The sequence below is a fragment of the Cupressus sempervirens genome, chromosome 5, assembly GCF_028749045.1.
Source record: "Cupressus sempervirens isolate cs-2001-9-10 chromosome 5, ASM2874904v1, whole genome shotgun sequence".
NCBI classification, from domain to species: domain Eukaryota; kingdom Viridiplantae; phylum Streptophyta; class Pinopsida; order Cupressales; family Cupressaceae; genus Cupressus; species Cupressus sempervirens.
The window spans coordinates 581,973,294-581,997,627 of NC_143122.1; the positions used below are offsets into that span (position 1 = coordinate 581,973,294).

General features: G+C 35.4%; 1 protein-coding gene across 3 annotated transcripts in view; it reads left to right on the forward strand.

Moving 5' to 3' along the window:
* The first annotated feature begins 998 nt into the window (after positions 1-998).
* Positions 999-24,334, forward strand: part of LOC149557274 (Nucleic acid-binding proteins superfamily) — a 208,591-nt gene continuing 185,255 nt past the window's right edge. The window contains exon 1 of one of the 3 annotated variants that reach the window (XM_089831975.1): positions 999-1,491. In XM_089831975.1, coding sequence (XP_089688101.1) covers positions 1,207-1,491 — 285 coding nt within the window. In that variant the 5' untranslated portion in view covers positions 999-1,206. The remainder of the gene's footprint in view (positions 1,492-24,334) is intronic. The other 2 variants (XM_089831977.1, XM_089831976.1) reach the window with 2 other exon arrangements.

A 24,334-nucleotide genomic window follows, 5' to 3' on the forward strand; every position in this document is an offset into this window, starting at 1 on the left:
CTCTCTCTCTCTCTCTCTCTCTCTCTCTATTTTTTCATGTTAAAAAATTTAAGCAAAAAAAAAAAATCTAGAAATCAACCACCTGGCAAGGCAGGATAAAAGTGTATTAAATGATTTTATTTATTATTGTTTGTACATCTTGGTGGCTCTCGATTCTAGAGCCTCAATACCAATAATTCCTCTGCCCTATCACCTGACTAATAAGTTGTGTCAATATTAAAAAGCTTTTAAAAAAATCGATATTAAAATAAATTATAAAAAAAATAACAATCAAATGTATTGATTTAAAAATTAATTTTTGATTAAATAATTAATGATATTAAAAAATACTACATTATTGTTTAATTTTTTATTATTAATTAGTTATTTTGAACTATTTAACAATTGTCTACATTAAAAATACAAACTAAAATTTTATATAATCGTATTGTAAGAAATTATCTTTTATTTTTAATTTTTCAATTTTCATTTGACTTATTAAACTATTATAATTTAAATTTCATATTGTTCTTTTTTACTTTAAATTTACAAATAAAATATTTTTTTAATGAAATATATTTTATTAAAAACAATAATACTCAATGATTATAAATTTCAAATTTCAAATTTCATTAGAAATTTTTGATAAACTAAATTTAGAATTCAATGAATAATGTTTTAAACAATTTAAACAATTGTTTACATTATCTCAAATTTACACATGAAAACAAAATAGAATAAAATAATCAAACTTACTTATTTTCCTATCCACTACATGTAGATGTAGACAATGTGGATAATATATAATGTTAGAATTTTTTGCATTAGCTCCTAAATTTAAATCACATTTATTATACATTTTAGTCAATTACACAAGGCAAGGACTCTAGCTGTATCACACAACTCTTGTTTAGCTAAAGAGCCTATGAAAAAAACTTGATCCTAATAATGAGTTCATTAAAAATTAGAAATTAATAAAAACTAGTTTATAAATTTACTATTCAATTCCCATAACATTGCACAAATTGGAAAGTCTGCAATAAAGCTTGGGATACGTTTGTCCTGATGAGAGCTACATCTTTTAATAGAGGTTCATTGATTCTGTGGACAGAAGCAAGACTCCTCACCCATTCTACAACAATCTCTTATCCACACTGCAATTAACACTCAAACACATAAGTAGAATTACCAGGACTAGTTCCTTTGGGTAGAAGCATAACAAAGTGCATGTCAGGAGGAAAAATGATAATTCCTCTGGAAACTGCAAGACACTTTGACACCTCAGGTGTATTATCTTCTTCGTGTAACGTTTTTCGGGGACACACAGTTTCTTCAGTTAATTGGGCCAAACGTTGTAATGCAAGGAAACCCAGTTACATAGAGAGAGTCCGCTCAAGAGGAGAAAGTTGGCTTACAGTGCGGGCTTCTGCCAAATCAAATAAGGCGAGCATAAGTGCACAAGTAAGTGAAACAGAGGGGGAGCTACTAAAAGATTCCAAAATTGTACTACAGGTAATTAAAATGTTCTTCCCGGCTTATTACTTATTTTCTTTAAAGAACGGTAAAGAGTAACTGTTATTTTAAGAACAATTATGAGGTAAATCTCGTGTGAGATTCTGGCATAGTTACTAAGAATATTTGGTATAGGAGAGAGGAGGGTATCTCTAATTTGTTACTCTACAAATTTCGCTTCATTTCTGTCAGCGTCACCTAGATGCAATGAGTGCTAAATGTTCCATTCATTCTCATGAGAGATAAATTTGTGTGAACCATTAACTCATTGTGTTTGACTCAAAAACTATACAACAGCTGAATCCTGATGCAATATCACAATTTGACTTCATATGGAAAATATCTCCTATTAATCAATTGATGAGCTTAAGGGGCTTTATAATGTATAGTTTGTAAGACATGACACTTGCTGAAGGTTTTGTAAATGGGCTTGCAAGCAATGTGGCCTTAATCAGGAAGAAACCATAGTTAGGAACACTTGAGTTGGAGTGATACTGGGATAGGTGACCCTCCTAGGAAGTTCCAGTATTTTTACACCTAGATGCAATGAGTGCTAAGTATTCCATTCATTCTCATGAGAGATGGGTATTGTGAACTAGTGCTCATGAGACAGGGGTCAATGAATTTGACTCAAAAACTAAACCGTTCAATCCTGATAGCATTATCACAGTTGACTTGCTGTAGAAAATATCTCCAACTTATCAAGTTTGAATTTACTATTTGTTAGCTCCATATTGCTTTCACCCAAATTTTTAAACATTTGTGTCAAAACTGGTAATGATTGTCATATATCAAACACATTATGATAAATAAATTGATCTTTTATGTAAAGTTTAATTGCATCAAGCTTTGAATTTGTGCTTCAGCCTGAAGGAGAGTTGCTCATTCATTTAATCACCATATTGGAAACTGTTGTATAGTACGGTAACTCACAAAAACAATTAAATCCAAGGATATTTTTGAGCTGCATTGAGATAGTTTGTCAGAGATGATCATGTCTCTATTGCACACAATATGGCAAATTTAGGAGCCAGATTACTTTTCATTTGGGATAAATTAAAATAAAAATTTTCTGCCAGTGGTTTGGAGAAACAATTTAATTAGGAGTTTCATTAAAGTTGGAGCAAAATAAATTCACAGAGGGCATTCTGTGTAATGTGGTCAATTTTCAAGATAAAATGGCTTCTAGTTGAAAGCTATGAAATTTATGGAGTGGAGACATGATCTTTGTTGGCTCCTGATTGTTCTCTCACAACTTATCTAAATCTTGCAAAAAAAGTGGTAAAAGGTTCATTGCTATAATTTTGTCAGAGATTTCTAATAGTTTGAAGCAAATGGTAGCACCTGATGTGTTTTTCATGTCTTATAATAAATAAAAAGTAACGTACTTAAGGAAAAACATCAAACGCTTATTTGAGCTCTTGAGTGGCTCTAAAACCTATTCAACTTGTTGAAATACTTTAAATTGGGGATTTAAATGGTTATAAAACTCTTCAAATTCCTGAGATACATTATGCCAGCACTCTCTAGTGGTTACAGAACCCATCTTGACTTGCAATATGCCTTTCAAAAATGGAATGAAAGCACTTTGTAATTTGTACCGAGCATTGGAGGCTAAGTGAGGTTTAAAAACCTTTACTGGCTCTTGACACTTATTCATAACCATACTATAGTCAGAAGGGTGATCCTCAAATCTAATGTCCCGTCCTAGAACTCCTTTATCTTCTTTTAAATAAATATCCCATACTCATTTAATTACAAATATTATTTTGTCCTTATACTATAATTTTTATATCTCTCTCTCCCTCTCTCTCTCTCTATATATATTTAAGTCTTATTTACAATTTATAATATTATTTTGAAACTATAAAACTTATTTTCCTGGATATCTGCAGTAATCTTTTTTACAATTTGCAGGTAGATCTTTGTACAAATGTCTTGAAATATTTCTGCTAAAGTTGGGGCTTTTGCCCTCTAATTTGATTAATAAACTAAGGGGTTTTGTCCTTGAATTTTGATTTATGAGGGGTTACATCTTCAAGATTGCTGAATCTTTGATTTATGAGGGGTTTTTTTTAAGATTGCCGAATCTTTAATTCATAGATCATGTAGGAAACACAAAATAAGTATATCTACTCTGAATTCCTCTTACCTTAATTTTTTTTTTCTTTTAATTCATAGATCATGTGGGAAACACAAAATAATTATATCTGCTCTGAATTCCTCTTACCTTAATTTTTTTTTTCTTATATATGCATATTCTTTAATGGTCATAACCCTTGGGATGCCTCTTAACTTTATAGTTAATATTTATTTATTCTTTGTTTGAATGAGATAGTAGCTGTTCAAGTAATTGCTTTACTATTTCTATCAATGGATTGAATGCCATTTTAAGATTTCCTGGGATCAATGGATATTTTGTTTAGTTGGGAATGTTTAAATGTGGGTGGGTGCATGACTATACACCCTTTCCAAAATTTCTTGTCCTCAAGCAAATTTAACTAGGGATGATCAAAGATATCTGCTCCTTACCATGTGGCATTGTCCATAGTAGATTCTTCAACTTTACCAAATAGCTTGGGATAACTTAACTTCTTAACTTCCTTTTGTTAATGTTTAGCTTAGAAATAAAGATAAACAAAAGAAAAAAATAGATACAAAAGACACAAAACATTTATCGTGGGGAAACCCTTTAACTTGAAGGGAAAAACCTAGCCACACCAAAAACTATCTCTTTTCTTGATAGTAAAATGTTCAAGTACTATGCTTTCTTTTGATATGGTATATCTACACAAAGTAATCATTCATATATATAGAATTGAGAGACTCTTCACATCACAATTGAAGGTCTCTTCAATTTCCAAAAACCAAGTCTTTTCATATTTCCAAACGCATGACTCTTCGCATGACACATGTCTCTCAAAATAATATTATCTCAAATATTATCATGAATATATTCTCTAGTTGTTGACTCAAATATTATTTCTATTTCAACATATGGAAAAAATCAGAGATAAAGATCTCTATTGCAGCTACAATCTTCAACACTCCCTTTTAGCAAAAGAGAGATCTTTAGTATGACAGACACACATAGCTGCAATCAAAGATGTGTTGTGAGTTTTTCACACCATCGCCCCAAAATTTTGGGGACCCCCTTTTTTTTTGATCACTTAAGCAAATTTTTGGATTGTCCAACAATTTTGATTTTTTCGAGAATTTTGAGCCTTGGGCACTTACAGGCCAATGGGAGAGGGTTAGATTTATTTTCACCCGGTTTCAACTTGATTTTCTAGAGCCACCAATTTTATCCTTAGGCCGAACAAATTTTAAAGAACAACTCTTGGCAGGATAAAATTGTGAATTTTGTACTTAGACATTTTCTTTTGAAAATTTGGACATAATTGTATAAATTTGGATAATTTTCAAAAAATGAAATTTATGTTAATTTTGTTCTTTTGGAAAATCTTAATTATTTTTTTGATGAAGAAAAATAATTTTTGTGATGGTGAAGTCAAATTGCAAAATCAATTTTTAGGCTCTAGAGAAATAGTTTTATTTGTGTTAAAATGCTAAAATTGCTTAGCTAAATCGATTTGAATTAAAATTGTAAAAAATGGTTTTAAATGGATTAATTTGCCTTGAAAACTTTTAGCCTTTAATGAAATTAGTAATTTAATATTGAAAAATGACTTTTGGCTAGCCAAAATCTAAAATGACGTATTAATTACTAAATCTTCATTAAATGGAAATATTTAACACCTCTAAGACATTATTTATTTTCTTTTTGCAATTTTGGTCCAAATGGCAATTTAAAAAGTTAATTTTCATCATGGGAAAATTAATTTTAGCTATGTATTTAATTGTGGGCCATAATTTTGCATTAATTATTTGTTTTTCTTTTTCCGAGGTCCAAGTCGGCCAACTTGGAGGAAATTAGAAAGTTGGGTATAAGAGGAGGCCTCTCTCCCATTTCTTCCTCACTTTTCACTTCTCCTTCTCAAGGCGTTGGTGATTTTACAAGAGCAGATCTGCACTTTTCTTGCTTGGCGAAATTTGTGGAGGCCAAAATTTGTGGAGGGTGAAATTTGTGGGAGCCGAAATTTGTGGGAGATAAAATTATGATTTTTGCAAGAGGCTGCGATTTTGGCCCTAGGTTGGGTAATTTTATTTGGAGGTGAATTACATGATAAATTTATGATTTGCAAGGGATTTGAAGTTCTTAAAGTCAAGTCCTAATTCCGAAAAGTCACTGTAAGATTATTGGTTAAGGCGAATTTTCATCATCTAGAGTTGCAAAGGGTCCTTAAGCTGACATCCTTCTTTCGTTCTAGTTTTAGGATTGCTTCCCTTGGTTCTACTTGCCTTCTGGTCCACCACTCTACCATCCCATAATAGGGCGACGAGCATGGAGGATGTTAGTGCAAGTGAGAATTCCAAGCGGACAAGACTAAGAAAAACAAAGAGGATATGATGCCCAAAACGCCCTTCTTTTCGAAAATGAAGAGAATAACCGACACCAATATCGGTATAGTGGACATGATACGGATGAAGGAAAGACTGAAGGAATGAAAATCCCCCCTTGGCAAAGAGGATATCAATGAGACAAATTTTGGATCGAGGTTGGATGAGTTGGGAAAGGTTGCCATCAAGAAGAAGCATTTGGGCACTCTTTCCTCTCTCAATGCTTTTATTGGATTTGTGAAGGAATATGAGAAGGATCGCGAAAGGATACTTCAAGCAGCGAGCAGTGTGGCGAAGTCAGCGAAACTCAGGGCGAAGCACACACCTTGTCCTCCTATGGAAGAAGTTAACAGAAGGCTAGCTAAGTTCATTGCCTTAGGTAAGAAAATGAAAGAAAAGGGAAGATTTATATTAGAAGATCATTTGATGTAAGCCCAAGTGGCAATTTCCCTTTCTTCTAGAATAGGACAAGTGTCTATTTCTGATTGGCCACCATTTTGGTGCCTTCTCATTGGTTGCCACTTTTTGCACTTTTTTTATTGGTCCATTGATGAGCTGGCAGCTTCTCATTGGCCGGTGGGGTGGCAACCCTAATTAGGGTCTTGAGGATCCAATTTGGATTGTTGATCTTGTTTTGATCTCCACCATCCGTTGTATTTTTGGCCCCTATATAAGGCCATTTGCTCTCATTTGTAAAGTGTTAGAGAAATTGTTGCGAAGATAATACTAAAATTGCTCTCTTTTTCATTGTTGTGATTTGCATGTTGATTAAGAACATTGGGTATTATTGCATGTTTTCTACTTCCACTTAGATTTCTTTTCAAGTTGTTAAAGTTGGTTTCATTTCAAGTTGTTTAAGTGAGGTTAAAGTAGATGGATAGTTGTATGGTAGCATTGGTAAATGTTTGATAGGGATCAATACTAGACCACTAGCATCCTAGCGGCTGGTTGGGAAGCTTTGTGTGGTAAACTAGTTTATTATTCCTTTGAATCATTGCACCTGTGGAAGTGAGGCCGCTGGTCAGCTATCATTAGGTTCGATCCCCGTCCATTTGCTAGCCTTCCATCCATAGGAGTAGGAGTAGAATAGTGAGTAGCTGGGTAGTCAAAGTTTAGAGAGAAGGAAGTTAGAGGAGTAAGTTAAGTATTAGAATACATCCATTCACCTTCCACAACCATCGCTTTCCCATCAACATCATCCTTGGCAGACACATTCTCCATCATCACTACCATCAACATTATCTGCCACCTGCACATTTCACAAACCGAGCCACATCACCTTCATTCCACCAAAGTCCAAGTCATCCTTGAATGAATAGCGTAAGGCCGGCTACGTGATTACCAGCAAATCACATCGATAAAACTGAGCGAGTATCCAACGGTGTAAGGAACATTGGAGTTATACTCATGTCCCATGAGCAATAACTTTTCAAGAGAGGAGTTGCATGTTTGATATCGCATATCGAATATTCAAATCCTAATATGTTATGTAAGTGATACAAAACTCACATCAACATTATCTGGCGCTAGAAGGAGGGTTGAATGATTTTCATTTTCGGATCAACTTGGAAATTTAGAGCATGACGAGGAATGAGGTTTCAAAGCTAGATTTGAGATGAGAGATCTCTTTTAAAGTCAAAAATCAAAAAATTCAAAAATTTTTAAAAAAGAAGAAAGGTTTCTCAATGGATAGGCGAGTGGACGTTCATCCCATTTGGTCTGATTTGAACAAAAGGTTATCTCCATTGAATTTGTCTCAACTTGCAGCACCAAGGAAATGTAGGATACATGGTACTACGGATCATGGGGAGATGGATTGTTTGGTGTTTCTCTTAAGAGTGGACATGGTATTAAGAGGAAAATTTTCTTTTTCACAAATACATGCGCCTACAATCTTTGTCCATTCGGAGGAAGATTTTCTTGTTTTCAGAGAAGATATCAATAGGGAATCAAAAAACACATGTGGAAAAAGTTATTGGTGCCTTGCATATAGTCTCATATATTCAGAGTCTACTTGCCCATCTTGCCAAGACACCATTGACTTGGTCAAGTTTCAATTGGGTTGGTATGAGGAAATATCAGTAGGGGGTGGTAAACATTTATTTCAACTTTCAAATTGGACACCAAAGAATGAAAAGGGTAAGATTTATCAAGATGATATGGTTGATTCTAATGTTCAAGATAACCAAGTGGATGAACCTTTACACATTATATCACAAGATGGAGAGGTTGACAATAAAATCGAGGGAACAATTGAATTTATCCAAGAGAGAGAGGAGATGGTAAGAAAAGGAAAGGATTCCACCGAGATCTTGATTGAGTTAGATCCAGATGCTTCATCCGATGAGGGTGAAGGCATGTTTGAGAGCTTCAAGAACTTTGTGACTAAAACTGTACAGTAAGGAATGGAGTCGGGTAACCGAATATCAGCAGAGAACCTATTATTACCCAATTGGTGCAGAATTCACAATGCATTCCACTCGGAGTTAACTTGCTCCTTGTGGCCTTAGAACAAGTAGAAAAGAGAATCCCAGGGGATCTAAAACGAGAAGATCAACATGGCAGACAGAAGGTTGAGATTCAACAAGTTGATGAAGCAAAAAATCAACAAGTAAAGACACACAAAGAACTACAAATGGAACATCAAAAGGTGGACGAAAAGGAAATCTTTGGTGAGCCTTCATGTATAATTCAAAAGGTGACTCTTGAGAATGGGTTGCAAGAAGTTTCAAATATCCTTAAAGAGGAAGATAATTAGGTGGGAAAGTTGAACAAGGAATTACAAATATCACAAGAGAATCAAGATATGAAGAAAAATTTGATAAACCAATACAAGATGCTAGCTCCACCACATTCTTTGGGGGGATGCTTGAAGATCCTATGAAAGAAATACAAAAGGAATCATAGCCCAAGGCACTTCAAGGTGATCGAGTTGTAGGAGGTGGCATGATTCACCATCAACTTCGACCTCCAGAAAATTTGCCACTTGAAATGGAAGTTGATGGACAATTCACAAAGACGTATGATGGTTCTCCTATTAGTCTTGAAGGTGCTATGTTTGGTGAGAGTCTACATAAAGAATGGCAAGATGTTCCTGAAGAGAGTTCAAAGGGAAATTACGTGCTAGATGATGAAGCTCCTATTGATGAGGATATGCAAGGATTGTTGAGTGCTGATCAAGTTGCTCCCGTGGCAAAGGAAAACAAAGAACAGTTTAGGTTGATGCTATAGTTGGATATTGTGCTCGAGCAACTTGGAGAGGTGTTTGATGGGGAGAATATCAAGGACTCCTTGATTTTTGAGGATACACTTGAGGAGATTCACAAGGATTCATGGTTCACTGTTCACAGGGACAAGCCTCCAAAGGCGATATTTCATGAGCTTGATTCCAAGATTGATCTTGCTTGGGCTACCAATGAGTTCGATGTTGATGCTATTGGGATGGTTCACCACCAACTTTGACTTCCTGAGGCCATGGAGAATTTGCAGGTTCCATTTGAATTTGGGTCACACCAGGTTGTTTCTTTCCTTGCTCTTAAAGATGAAAGGTTTGAAAGGTTTTTATTTTGATTATGGAAATTCTGGAGAAACTACTTGTATATGGATTAATCATGGACCCTATGAGTTGCCTCAATTGTTGATCTTGCATGATAATTTTCTAGAGTTTGAGTTTGAGGTGACCAATTTTTTTTCAAAGTACAAGGATGAGTTTGCGAGATTGAGAACTATCATCCAAACCTTGTTACTTTTGAACAGCTTGAGAAACCATGTTAGATCTAGTGTATATTAGATCAGTTAGTGTTGTCCCTTTAGAGTCTTGTACATAGTTAGAGTAGGTTTTCTTTCAGTTGGTAGTTAGTTTGTTTTTTCTGTTCTTTAGAGTAGAGTTTGTCTTGGACCATTTGGCCCAAGGGTTTAGAGTATTTTTCTTTTAGTTGTTTAGTTTAGTTGTTGTAAGGGATCTCGAGTAAAATTTGCATTAGGTCATTTGACTTGAGATCTTTTACTCTTCCCTTAGTTGGAGCAGTTTTGGTTTTGCAAGTGCAAAGGGGGTTCCATGTTGTCACTCGTGGGTGAGGTGTGTAGATTTTACATTTTTGGTGACAAAATAGAGTTTGCCTTGTTCATTTCTCGAATACATTTAACAAGGTTCAGAGATTAAAGGATGTCTTTAGTTGTTGGTCTATGATAGGACTTGTACTAGATTTGGGTTAGACTTGATAGAGGTTCCTAAGTTATCTTTGACATGGTTACAACATTCTATGCACACTTAATTGCTCTGAGTTCTGGGTATTTTGAAGTGAAATTGACTTAGTAAAAATCATACGCTTGCTTCAGCGCCACTGTGGTCTTTCAAACCCTCTGCAAGCTTCATTGCCTGCAAACCAAACAAAAGATTGAAAAGAAAAAGAAAAAAGAGAAAATATCATGAGAAAGGAGAAAAAGCAGTATCAAAGTGAAAATAAAGATGAAATTTGGTTCAAGGGTGTGCAATCATCTCTACCGGTGCTATAAAAATAATCACTAAAGGTAGAACCATGATTGTGGTGCTACAGCGATAACTCCGTTGGGGCTATAGATGCCTGACTGGCAGCGAGGCTCTATCCAGGTTGCTTTTGAAGTAAGGATATTATAATAGCTAAGTTTAATGGATTTAAGAGATTATTGAGTTCTTGTCGAGTGAGGAATAAATCATTTGCACACACGTAACTTATGGTCAAAGTGCTTAGGTTCAACTTGAGAGTTCTTTCCCTTGTTGAGTGCTCGCCCTTAAGTAAATTTTCGGATAGGCCATCTTGAGATTTTTGTTCTAAGTTACTTATTTCTTGAAATGTTCAGGAACATTTCTTTGGGTTGATGCTAAATGTTGTGAGGTTTTCACACCATCGCCCCAAAATTTTGGGGACCCCCCTTTTTTTTGATCGCCTCGTACGAGCCAATGGGAGAGGGTTAGATTTATTTTCACCCGGTTTCAACTTGATTTTCTAGAGCCACCAATTTCATCCTTAGGCCGAACAAATTTTAAAGAACAACTCTTGGCAAGATAAAATTGTGAATTTTGTCCTTAGACATTTTCTTTTGAAAATTTGGACATAACTGTATAAATTTGGATAATTTTCAAAAAATGAAATTTATGTTAATTTTGTTCTTTTGGAAAATCTTAATTATTTTTTTGATGAAGAAAATTAATTTTTGTGATGGTGAAGTCAAATTGCAAAATCAATTTTTAGGCTCTAGAGAAATAATTTTATTTGTGTTAAAATGCTAAAATTGCTTAGCTAAATCGATTTGAATTAAAATTGCAAAAATTGGTTTTAAATGGATTAATTTGCCTTGAAAACTTTTAGCCTTTAATGAAATTAGTAAATTTAATATTAAAAAATGGTTTTTGGCTAGCCAAAATCTAATTTTAATGACGTATTAATTACTAAATCTTCATTAAATGGAAATATTTAACACCTCTAAGGCATTATTTATTTTCTTTTTGCAATTTTGGTCCAAATGGCAATTTAAAAAGTTAATTTTCATCATGGGAAAATTAATTTTAGCTATGTATTTAATTGTGGGCCATAATTTTGCATTAATTATTTGTTTTTCTTTCTCCGAGGGTCCAAGTCGGCCAGCTTGGAGGAAATTAGAAAGTTGGGTATAAGAGGAGGCCTCTCTCCCATTTCTTCCTCACTTCTCACTTCTCCTTCTCAAGGTGTTGGTGATTTTACAAGAGCAGATCTGCACTCTTCTTGCTTGCCGAAATTTGTGGGAGCCGAAACTTGTGAAGGGCAAAATTTGGGGGCCGAAACTTGTGGAGGGCGAAATTTGTGGGTGCCGAAATTTGTGGGAGATAAAATTATGATTTTTGAAAGAGGCTGTGATTTTGGCCCTAGGTTGGGTAATTTTATTTGGAGGTGAATTGCATGATAAATTTTTGATTTGCAAGGGATTTGAAGTTCTTAAGGTCAAGTCCTAATTCCAAAAAGTCGCTGTAAGATTATTGGTTAAAGTGAATTTTCATCATCTAGAGTTGCAAGGGGTCCTTAAGCTGACATCCTTCTTTCGTTCTAGTCTTAGGATTGCTTCCCTTGGTTCTACTTGCCTTCTGGTCCACCACTCTACCATCCCGTAATAGGGTGACGAGCATGGAGGATGTTAGTGTAAGTAAAAATCCCAAGCGGACAAGATTAAGAAAGACAAAGAGGATATGATGCCCAAAATGCCCTTCTTCTCGAAATGAAGAGAATAACCGACACCAATATCGGTACAGTGGACATGATACAGATGAAGGAAACACTGAAGGAATGACAATCCCCCCTTGGCAAAGAGGATATCAATGAGACAGATTTTGGATCGAGGTTGGATGAGTTGGGAAAGGTTGCCATCAGGAAGAAGCATTTGGGCACCCTTCCCTCTCTCAATGCTTTTATTGGATTTGCAAAGGAATATGAGAAGGATCACGAAAGGATACTTCAAGCAGTGAGCAGCGTGGCGAAGTCAGTGGAACTCAGGGCAAAGCACACACCTTGTCCTCCTATGGAAGAAGTTAACGAAAGGCTAGCTAAGTTCATTGCCTTAGCTAAGAAAATGAAAGAAAAGGGAAGATTTATATTAGAAGATCATTTGATGTAAGCCCAAGTGGTAATTTCCCTTTCTTCTAGAATAAGACAAGTGTCTATTTCTGATTGGCCACCATTTTGGTGCCTTCTCATTGGTTGCCACTTTTTGCACTTTTTTCATTGGTCCATTGATGAGGTGGCAGCTTCTCATTGGCCGATGGGGTGGCAATCCTAATTAGGGTTTTGAGGATCCAATCTGGATCGTTGATCTTGTTTTGATCTTCACCGTCCGTTGTATTTTTGGCCCCTATATAAGGCCATTTTCTCTCATTTGTAAAGTGTTGGAGAAATTGTTGCGAAGATAATACCAAAATTGCTCTCGTTTTCATTGTTGCGATTTGCATGTTGATTAAGAACATTGGGTATTATTGCATGTTTTCTACTTCCACTTAGTTAAATTTCTTTTCAAGTTGTTAAAGTTGGTTTCATTTCAAGTTGTTTAAGTGAGGTTAAAGTAGATGGATAGTTGTATGGTAGCATTGGTAAATGTTTGATAGGGATCAATACTAGACCACTAGCATCCTAGTGGCTGGTTGGGAAGCTTTGTGTGGTAAACTAGTTTATTATTCCTTTGAATCATTGCACCTGTGGAAGTGAGGCCACTGGTCAGCTCTCATTAGGTTCGATCCTTGTCCATTTGCTAACCTTCCATCCATAGGAGTAGGAGTAGAATAGTGAGTAGCTGGGTAGTTGAAGTTTAGAGAGAAGGAAGTTAGAGGAGTAAGTTAAGTATTAGAATACATCCATTCACCTTCCACAACCATCGCTTTCCCATCAACATCATCCTTGGCAGACACATTCTCCATCATCACTACCATCAACATTATATGCCACCCGCACATTTCACAAACCGAGCCACATCACCTTCATTCCACCAAAGTCCAAGTCATCCTTGAATGAATAGCGTAAGGCCGCCGACGTGATTACCAGCAAATCACATCGATATAACTGAGCGAGTATCCAACGGTGTAAGAAATATTGGAGTTATACTCATGTCCCATGAGCAATAACTTTTCAAGAGAGGAGTTGCATGTTTGATATCCCATATCGAATATTCAAATCCTAATATGTTATGTAAGTGATACAAAAATCGCATCAACAAGATGTCAATGATCAATTATCATTGCATAGATTCTCATAAAAACATGCTATCTTAGCATAACGTAATTCACCATAGTTACTTCATAAACACATGAAATTAAAGTCATGGAGTCACACACGACTTCCACCATGCCTACTTGCAGAGGGTGGTTCACCATACCCACTTGTAGAGGGTGGACTGAGGGCTTTCACCTTAAACTACTTCAAGAGAAGAATGCATTTCAACCATTCCTACTCATGGAGGGTGGTCCATTGTATCTACTTACAGAGGGTGGAACAAGGTTTTCACCTTAGACTTCTCCTGGATAAGAATGCATTTTCTATTAGAGTTATGAAATTAGCACTTTGTTTGTTGATAATGAAGGTGTTATCAAATTAGCATGAAATCTAGTCTTCCATGAGCAAACCAAGCATGTGGATGTTCACTATCACTATATATGACAATTGTTTGAAGACGAGACAATAGACTTGTAGTATGTTCCTACAATGGATCAAACTGTAGACATTCTCACCAAACCTCTTGGTCCTGATAAGTTTGTCAAATGTAGAGGACAATTTGGTGTCATGGATAGATTAACCATTAAGGGAGGGTATTACAATAATAGATAGCTTCTATAATTATCTATTATTATTTATTGGTTATCTATTTGTAATCTATTGTAAATATTAGAATGTTTCTAATATTTAGTTAGTTGTTAGTTATTTGATAGCTAGAATTGAATGTTTCTATTCTTTACGATCGTTTCCTAAGAAAACATCGTTTATTCATTTGTATATATATGTATATTATTATTATATTTTGATCGGTAAGTGGCTGAAGCCTAGATTATTTATTATTATTAAGATTAATTATTCTTATGTGTTAATCGCGAGTAGATTTGAACTCAAGACCTTCTCAATGAGAAGTTCGCAATTTACCGATGCGTTGTAGGCTCTTGCCTATTTGTATATATTGATCACTGTTAATAGCGAGTAAGTATTTTACCAATTACTTTGTAATATGGTATCAAAGCTATTTTTTTTGAAAAAAAATATTATTTTTTGGAAAAGGTTTTTGAAAATCTTTAATTTCTTAATGAAATTTTAGACTCAAGATTTTCAACATGCTTTGCCTGGCTATGTTCAAAATTTTGTTTGCAAGGATTTTTTCTTATATCTATCTAGGGTCTCTGTATATATTTTTTCTTTGGGTGGCTTTTCTCTTGCAACTCATGCATCATCTGCCTTTCCCCTGCCCGCACAACCACCTTCCTCTGAAAAATGACTGGCTTTTTTGCATTTTTGGGCCTGTATTTGACTTTTTTTTGTGGACCTATTTTTTCTAGCAAATATTTGAGCTTTCATGGCTACCTCTAGTTCCTGCACTTTCAACTAGGGTTTCTACTCTTCAAATGCAACTGAAATTTTATTTTGATAGAAGATTTGCATTGGGTTTTTCTAGATTTCAACTGGGTTGGTCTCTGTTTTTTTTGGGTGCATAATTTTTTGTGCCTTGTTTTTTGAGCAATCGGATTCAAAATCTAATTTCAGATTCTTTGTGGGTTTTTTGAGCTCTCTTCTGGGTGTCCTTTAATTTTTTTTGGGTCTTTTGTCAATCTACCTTGAAGTTCATGCCTTTTCAGATTTTCACTTTTTTTTTTTTTGCATCAAAACGTGTCATGACATCTCTCACCAATCTTTTCTTGCAAGGCAGCCAACAATTCAACAGAAAGAACTACACCTAGAAGCAGACAATGATGATGGTCTTCGAGTACCGTTTCCTTGAGGCGCATGTTCTGGGTATTGAGACTCGTCCTACCACAACCAATGCTACCATAAACCACTTTTGCAGAACATATAGAGCAGATTCCCTTGCAATTTTTTTTAATTTGAAGTTAGATTGACCATTAAGGAAGGGTATTAGAGTTAAATCTCTCTATTTCTGTTCTCTCTCTTCCATAGATTTACTTATATTTTTAATAGCCAGTCTTCTTCTATGTTTCTATATTCTCTTACTGTTCAATATGGAAACTTTCTTTCTCTCTTTGGGATGTTTCTATTTCTCTCTCTTTGTTCGTTATAGAAACATTCTTGTGTATACTTGTATATATAGATAATTTATGACCTTTATTTAATAACACGTTCATTATTTTACCATAATATTTTCACCATGCCTACTTGTAGAGGGTGAATTCACCGTACCTACTCGTAGAGGGTGGAACAGGGGATTTCACCTCAAACTTCTCTCATAGAGAAGAGCTCATTAACAACATGTATAAAAATGGTTGAGATTCTCTCTATAAATTCTCCCTCTCCGTAGGAACAACTTGATCACCACAATAAGATAACTGATTCCAATTTGACCAAACATGTAGCTTTAGCAGTTACATTGCTACATGAGATTGCAAAGAATTAGACATCTCCCTTTGTAACATAACCTCCCTTCGAAGCTGAAAAGTGTCCATCTAAATATCATTTCCTGTATATGATCTTCTTCTTTTAATGAAGATATGTATCATCAATACAAGCAACGCCCTCATGTTCATCAATCTCTCACCATTTCATTGCATCTCGATGCACCCTGTAACCAAGAGAGATTTATAACAACTCATAAGATTGATCTCTCATAAAGAGAAATATAGAGACCAATGCTAACAACATACATTAATCAATATTCAAGATATAATCATAGAATACTTATTTCTTATCTCAGTATGCACACAAATATGAAATACACAATGATCTCTTTTATAAACGCAGACTAGCATTCATATCATAGAACTTGCTAAACAACATGCGGTCATATCAACCAATCTCCAAGATCAATCATTGAAGCCATCAGGGATAATTGTGAAATTGTGGAATCTGCCAGCTCCAACTTATGTCACTTTGAGAACCGACTCCATCAGAAGAAAATAACATTTATTCCATGCCCAACTCCTGCTAAACACTCCACCATTCTACACTCTTCGTATTTCTGTTGTTGGAAGCTTTGTTACACCAACTTACTCCCGTTTAGTAGGAATTGGTATTGTTCATACTCCAGTAAATTTGTTGTCCATTTCACAGTTTCCTTGCCTTCTATCCATTGTAGACTTGCTTGCTTACGTGACTTTTATATTCTCAACACCCTTTTCCATACACTTCCAGGATGTTGTGAGATAATCATGGTGAATTAGCACGATAATTGTATGTCGGCTACTCTGTCCAACGAGCCTGGAAAATAACACGAGCTTCTCATCTGCTCTTTATACATTAAATCTTAAACTAGTTGAGATGAGGAACATAATACCTAATATCAGATTGAATTAATGAGTGTACGCAACTTCCTGTATTCAGTATGAAACTGAAGTGTTTTTAACTCTTGTGACTTCTCGATTCATCTATACTCCCAAATGTAACAAACAATAATGTGATTAAGTATTTGGTTTGTCCTCGTACTACTATCAAAGTGCTTGGAAACCTTTATTTGCGTTAATTGCATCTTCTTCTCTTTTCTGCACTCTTTTGTTTACTTTTCTTGTTGCAGAAAAGCAAATTTTGACAGGAAGAATTCCAGTTGCACAGTATATAATCTGAAAGAGAACACATAATATTCCCAAGACAATAAATGATGAAAACATGAAGCAAAGAGCCGTAAAAGACACAACATCCATAATATGCAGAGACTACAATGAACGCCAATCCATGAAAGAACAACCTTCGAGTAGAAAGAAAATCATCTCTTTCTTGTAACGCTAGACTTATCAAATGTCAAGGAAAGACTCTTCGTGTGGCGATGCAGGAAACTCTTGACATACTCCAAATATCTTATCATCCTCCACATGGTAACACATCATACTCTATGCAAAGACACTTCATTCATATAAAACCGATACAAGTTTTTATTATACACTCTGATCTAGAGTCTTCAACAAAGAATAACCGTCCAACCTTGAGCGCAGGAGATACGAAACATCAAACCAACCACCGTTATATAAGGAGAAAAACATTATGAATCCTTCATAATTACAAGCACTAAAAGAATGCACCAACCACAACAAAATAGAATTATAGACTCTTGACCAATAATAATCATGAACTGATGCCTTTATTAAGTGAACCAAGCACTTGCCTAGAATATGAAATTAATTTTCTGGCACAACCATTGGTCTTTGCAGGATGCTAAGTCAACATATTCAAGACACAAATACATATTATATGCAAGTGTCTTCAACTAGGATATAGACTAAACACAATAGAGACAAAAGGTAGAACAACACACAAGTATGAAAGACATCTTTCGAAGCTATAATAACATCAGTGCTCCAACACTTGTAGATTGCCTGTGAAATAGCAATCTAAGATAGATGCACAAACTAATGATCAAAAAGGACTTCTTTACTGCTGTCATCTAAACTTGGCTCTAAACAACAATAAAGAAGATAAAAATAGGTACAAAAGATACAAACCATTTATCCTGGGAAAACCCTTCAACTTGAAGGTAAAAACCCAGCCACACCATTAAAATATCTTTTTTATTTATACTAAAATGTTCGAGTACAATGCTTTCACTTGATACGATATCTCTACACAAAGTAATCATTCATATATGTAGAATTGAGGGACTCTTCACATCACAAGTGAAGGTCTCTTCAATTTCCAAAAACAAATCTTATTTCCAAACACGACTCTTCGTATGACATGTCTCTCAAAATAATAGTAACTCAAATATTATCATGAATATATTCTCCAGTCGTTGACACAATATTATTTCTATTTCAACATATGGAAAAATCAGAGATAAAGGTCTCTAACGCAGCTACAATCTTCAACACTGTTCTCTCATGTCAAGGATTTCTTTGGGTTCCAAAATAAATTTGCTTGCTTCATCAAGTGGGTAACTTTGGCATGGCATAATATGTTGAGCTAGCACTTTATTGAGGCAAGATACATGAGAGACCTTATGAATTCTATTATTTGTTGGTTGCTCCAACTTATAAGCTACCTCTCCAATTCTTCGTATAATCTTATAGGGCCCATAGAATTGCGGCTTGAGCGTCTCTGCAATACTTTCCTTGAGAGAATGTTGTTTATAACATTACAACCTTAGAAATATACCAAGTCTTCAACTTTAAACATTCTTTCCAATCTATAGTGATAAACATATATCTTTTTCTGACTTTGAGCTTGTTGCATGTTTTTTTTTAATGTGTTTGAAATATTCATACTTCTCTATACCAAGTTCCTAGCTTTAGGTACTACTATTTACGAGAATCAAAATTTACAAATGATAATGCTTTGTAACCATATAGTGCTTTGGTAGGAGTCATTCCAATTGGCATAATCGTAACAATATTTTCCAAGATGAATCCATTTAACCCATGTCATTTGTTGTCTTGTAATAAATTTCCTTAAATTACCCATTCATAATTTCTGCTTTCTCATCCATTTTTTGTTGGTAGCTAGTGCTTGGGGTTAATTCTGTTTCTGTCAATCAGAAGAGTTCATGCCAAAGCAAACTAATAAATTTACTGTCTATGTCACTAACAATAGTCTTGAGGTAGTCCATGTAGTTTTAATAAATTTCTCTAAAGAGTAGAGTGGCCACTTGTGGAACTCTTTATTCAGAAGATATGACATTGAAATGAGCATACTTGGTAAGTTGAGCTAAAACCACAAAGATACAATCCTACCCATGTACTTTCGGTAGACTTGTGATGTAATCCTTGGATTTTGATGGGATCTGAAACCCTTATAGGAAGATGCAAAAGATAGAACACATACAAACAGTAGACCAACAATCAGAAAAACAGCAACAACCTAAAGGAGACTAAACATGTAAAGACCAAGCTACAAACACAAGGCTGAAGCACCCAAACAACTTAGTACAAAGGATTTTTATAGGCTCCCATAACCTTTACAACTGGTTTTAAAAAGGCTTCACCTTCCACAGATACATCCACGAGATTCCTTTTCCTTACAAAGTCTTCACCTCAATAGGAGTGAGATGAAAGAAGAGGGGAGCAAGACCCACATCAAGCACCTTATAACCAATAGCCAAAGAAAGGGTAGCAACAATGCCCTTACAACTGCACACCATCTCTCCCACACCAACATTCTCCACCTCAATAGGAGAAACATCCACCACAATAGGACTGACAGAAAAGGAAGGTAATTGATGAAGCAACAAACCTTCGATCTTCTCACAAGGAAAATCTCCACCTCCATAGCAGAACTCTTTACATCTATAGGAGACTTGTGAAAAGATACCAAAGTAGAAGTAATGTAGGTCCTCAATAGAAAATCGACAAGAACAGGAAAGAGAGCCCCCTCAACAATCATTGAAACAAACTGCTCTTCCATAAGAGTAGAAGAGACCCTTAACTAGAAACACAGATTTAAAGCTAGGCTAGACAAAGTCCAGGCAAAAGGGAAAACATAAACCCAAATGGGTATGACAGTGTTAAGATTTGAACCAGAATATATAGATTGCAATAAACTGAAATTACAATAAAGAGAACACAAATATTATTCTGGGAATAACCCTTTTCACCAAAGGGAACAACGCAGCCCACAGAAAGATGGATCCTTAATTCAGTTCATCAAATCAATCACAAAGAATCTCTGCCCCTTATGGATGTCTTCAACGTACAATGATCACTCAATGATCAGAGTCAAAGAAATGAAACAACTGAGTTTTGCTTCCCAATACACAGATATAACTTCACAGTTATATTCTCAATGCATTTACAAAATGTGATTACCTACTCTCATACGAAGCAAGGCATGCATGTCTGCAGAAAAATTACTGATGGTGGTCAATCTTGCTAAAGCAATCAATGCAAATGTCTTTACTAAAACTGTATTGTCAGTATTGTATAATCTTCAGAAAAGACTGTATGCTGCAATCACAGAGGATACACCACAAACAACACACTCAGAACATAACAAGTAATACCTGATACCAGGTATAAATGGTCTCCACCGAAAAACAAAAATGAATTGATGCCGCCTGAACCAAGAAGACAAACAGGGAAAATGAATCGGTGTGGAAAAGATAACCGTCAAAATCAACAATGCTAATTAAACATGTCGCAATGAGCTCATAAATTACATGCCGTGATGAATAAAAACAGATCCAACGGTGAATACTTAAGATCAATCAGTGCACATGACTGCCCATAAGTAACTGATACCAAGTTAGCATCCACATGGAACAGGAAAGGAGAACCATGATCAAACTATGTTGATGATAGAGGAACCATGCCAAATAAGAGCTAAGCATCAGATGCACAATGCTAGCTATGACATGTAAGAACAGAAAAACTGAATTCGGGCAGAACTCCATAAGAAACTCTTGCAAGTGATAAAGTCATGAAAATCACAGGAGCAGCAAAGAGTAGAGATATTTCATAGCAGCAACAAGAGGAACCTATTAAGAGAACCAAAGAACATCAACATGAGAAGATCTATCCCGTAGCTACCCCAAGCTCAATAGATAGAAGAGAGGCAAAAACTATCATGCGCCTCACAACAAAGCTTTTGGAATGAAAGAAACTTGTGCACATCGTGCATGGGGCATCAAACTGACTGACAATCTCCCAATAGACACAAACAGGTCCCAGGGCCCCAAATTCCAAAAAAGCCATTATTCACCAAAACAACTCTGGCTGTAGCACCAATGATGATAAAGCTGCTAGCACTACACAGAATAGGTGAAATCCTAGCATCCAAAACCTCTATAGCCCAACTAACCTCAACCAAACATAAGTGATACTCAAAGCCACAGCCCAATGTCATGGTAAATTGATGTTGCAGTAGTTGTATTAAATAAAGGAGATGAAAGTTCCTTATATAGATTTACAAAGACAATGTTTCTAAAAGAAACAATCGTGAACTAAAGACGGAAATAGAAACTACCTAATAAACTAAAGGCTAACTAAGATGACCATTAAAGAAATTTTATAATATATTAATACTCTCCCTTAATGGTCATTGTCTAATTGATGTCTTTTGGTCACAAATTCTTCAAAACATTTTGCTGCTGCTAAGATCCTCCCTAGATCTGCAAAATGTTAATGACCAAGAAGCCAAAATCTGTCCAAAAATGAACAAAGACTTTAGAATGCTTTGCAACAAGAGACAAGAGCCTGCCACTGAATCTGCCATGGAGATAAGTCTGTCACTAACCCTCCTAGAATTAAAAAACCATCTGACTAGAAATCATCGTAAAGTGTCCAACTTGATGTTGGATAACAAAACTGCTCTTCCTTGGAGACAGAGAAAAACACCGAGAACAACTAGCACAATGTTGAGGAAAAATTTGACTTACCCTCCAAACTTTGTAGATGAGCACAATACCACAGGATGCCCCAAACAAGCTGGAAAAAGCCATGATTTTTTAAGGAGAAAAATTGATAAAAATCCAACCCAATTTTTGAGTTGGACAATTAATCAAACCTAACATGATTTTTGAGGTGAAAAATCAATCAAAACCAGACAATACAAAGCTTCGCTTTTTTAAGAAAAAACGGTAAAACCCACTAGATAAATTTTGAGGACAAAGTTATAAACCCACAAAGGAATCTCACATAGCTTTGCAAATTACAGAATCATAAATTTTTCTAGGGAAAAAATAATAAAAATCCATTAGAAAATTTTTAAGGGAAAAATTTATGAAAACCAATCAGAAAATTTTAAGAGCGGCAAAGCATGAGACTTCATATGGTAAACCAGCACATGCAAGCAACATGCAAGCACATGCAAGTACATGCAACCCTAAAAAATTAGAGACTTTTGCTGCAACCAAGAAATCACGGGATCAAAACCTTTAACCAGGCATGTGATTTCCAGCAAAATCCTCGAACATGAACCAAAAAAGTTTCATAAAATACTAACGATTTTATTTCTAAAAACTGAAAAACAAATTTCTGGAAAAAATTCTAGATCAAGAGGCTTGAATTTTTCTTAAAACATTTTGCCAAATTTTATGAAATCCCATCGACTTGCTTTGATACCATGTTATGGTAATCGATGTTGTTGTAGTTGTATTAAATAAATGAAATGAAAGCTCCTTATATCGATTTACAAAGACGATGTTTCTAAAAGAAACAATCGTGAACTAAAGACGGAAATAGAAACTATTTAATAAACTAAAGGCTAACTAAGATGACTATTAAAGAAACATTATAATATTTTAATACAAAAACCAAGATTTGGGTCAAAGATGAAGCATCTGGCAACAACAAGGCCACTGCTAACACTAACACTTGAGCCCATAGAAGAAGCACATGCGACACCAACGAAAGGTTTTAAAAAAATCCAAATCTGTCCTTAAATTTGGTAACAAGGCAGCCATAGGTCCCCAACTAAAGAACAATTTGGCAAGGACTCTGTTTTGCCTGCAGCCACAATCTGGAGTATAGAAAGGCTTCACTTTGGTAGTCCTATCAGCCAGAAAAACTTTAAATGGAAATAGCTAGATAAAGCTTGGCCAAATTATCACCTTCCCCATTTCATTCTCTTTCATTTGCAAAGGCCCTTGCAACTCCAGAAACCTCCGTAGCCCAACTGACCTCAACCAAACTATAATGTCCCTGATTTTGGCATGTCTACATAGTTGATGGAAATAGCGCATCATAGTGACCCTTGTGAGCCGACAGGGTGTTTTGGGGGTCTCAGTTGTGGGCTTACTATTTTTAGTAAGTCTATTTTCGATAGTTGCTATTTTTGGCAGTGTAGTGGGTGGCTTCAGCAATTAGTCGTCACCTGCAGTTAATAGAGTAATAAATTGTATGAGCTCTTATTTATTTATTAATCATTGAATGTATTATTATAATAATGACTTTAAGAGATATTTCTTAAAAAGCAAGTTGGAAAGTTTCTAGTGTTGAGTTCTTTTGGGAACTTCCACAAATTCTGAAGGGGAGTTTTAAGGTAACTTTGGCCAACGAAAGCTTATAAATAAGAGCTTATTTCATTGGGAAAGGCACGCTTGAAAATATATTTTCTTTTTGTGCCTTTGTGGCTTTCCTAATTTTTGACTTGTGAGCCCTTGCTGAAGTATAAGGGTCTCGTTTGAGAAGTTCTTGGCAATTGTGCTGAAGTATACAATTGGCAAACATCTTGTACTGTGAATTCTGTGGCTAAGGAGAATAATCTGGAATATTTATATCATTTGGTTGAGGGTTTGAAGTAATTCTGAGTTTTCTATGATAATTGTGTTGAGGCAAACAATTATTCGCTTCTACTACTATGCCTAAGGTGGCTTGGAGATTCTGTTAATAAAGGTGGATGATTCTTGATGGGAATAAAAGTGGATTTAGCACAAACGACTAGATACTGGAAGTCTGCAAATTCGTTTGTACTAGCAGACCTGGTAGAATGCAAGGGCAGTTTCCATTGTGAAGTTGGTCGGCTTCTTTCTTGGGTCTTATTCACATTCCGAGTCTTGTGTTTTGAGATGGGATGGCCATGTGTATGCTGGCGTGATACTATATTGGGCTGCGATTTCAAGATAGGCTACATGGGAGATCAAACCAAGCCGTGAGTGGTAGTTGGACTTGTATATGATAGATGGCAGCTACCGGGAGTTGTGTTGAAGCTGAATTCATTACGGCAGAGGCGAATTATGCATTCCTACTGTTTGCAAATGGTGGAGTCAGCCGCAAATGGACATTAGAGGGGACAGCTACATCACTATATTCATT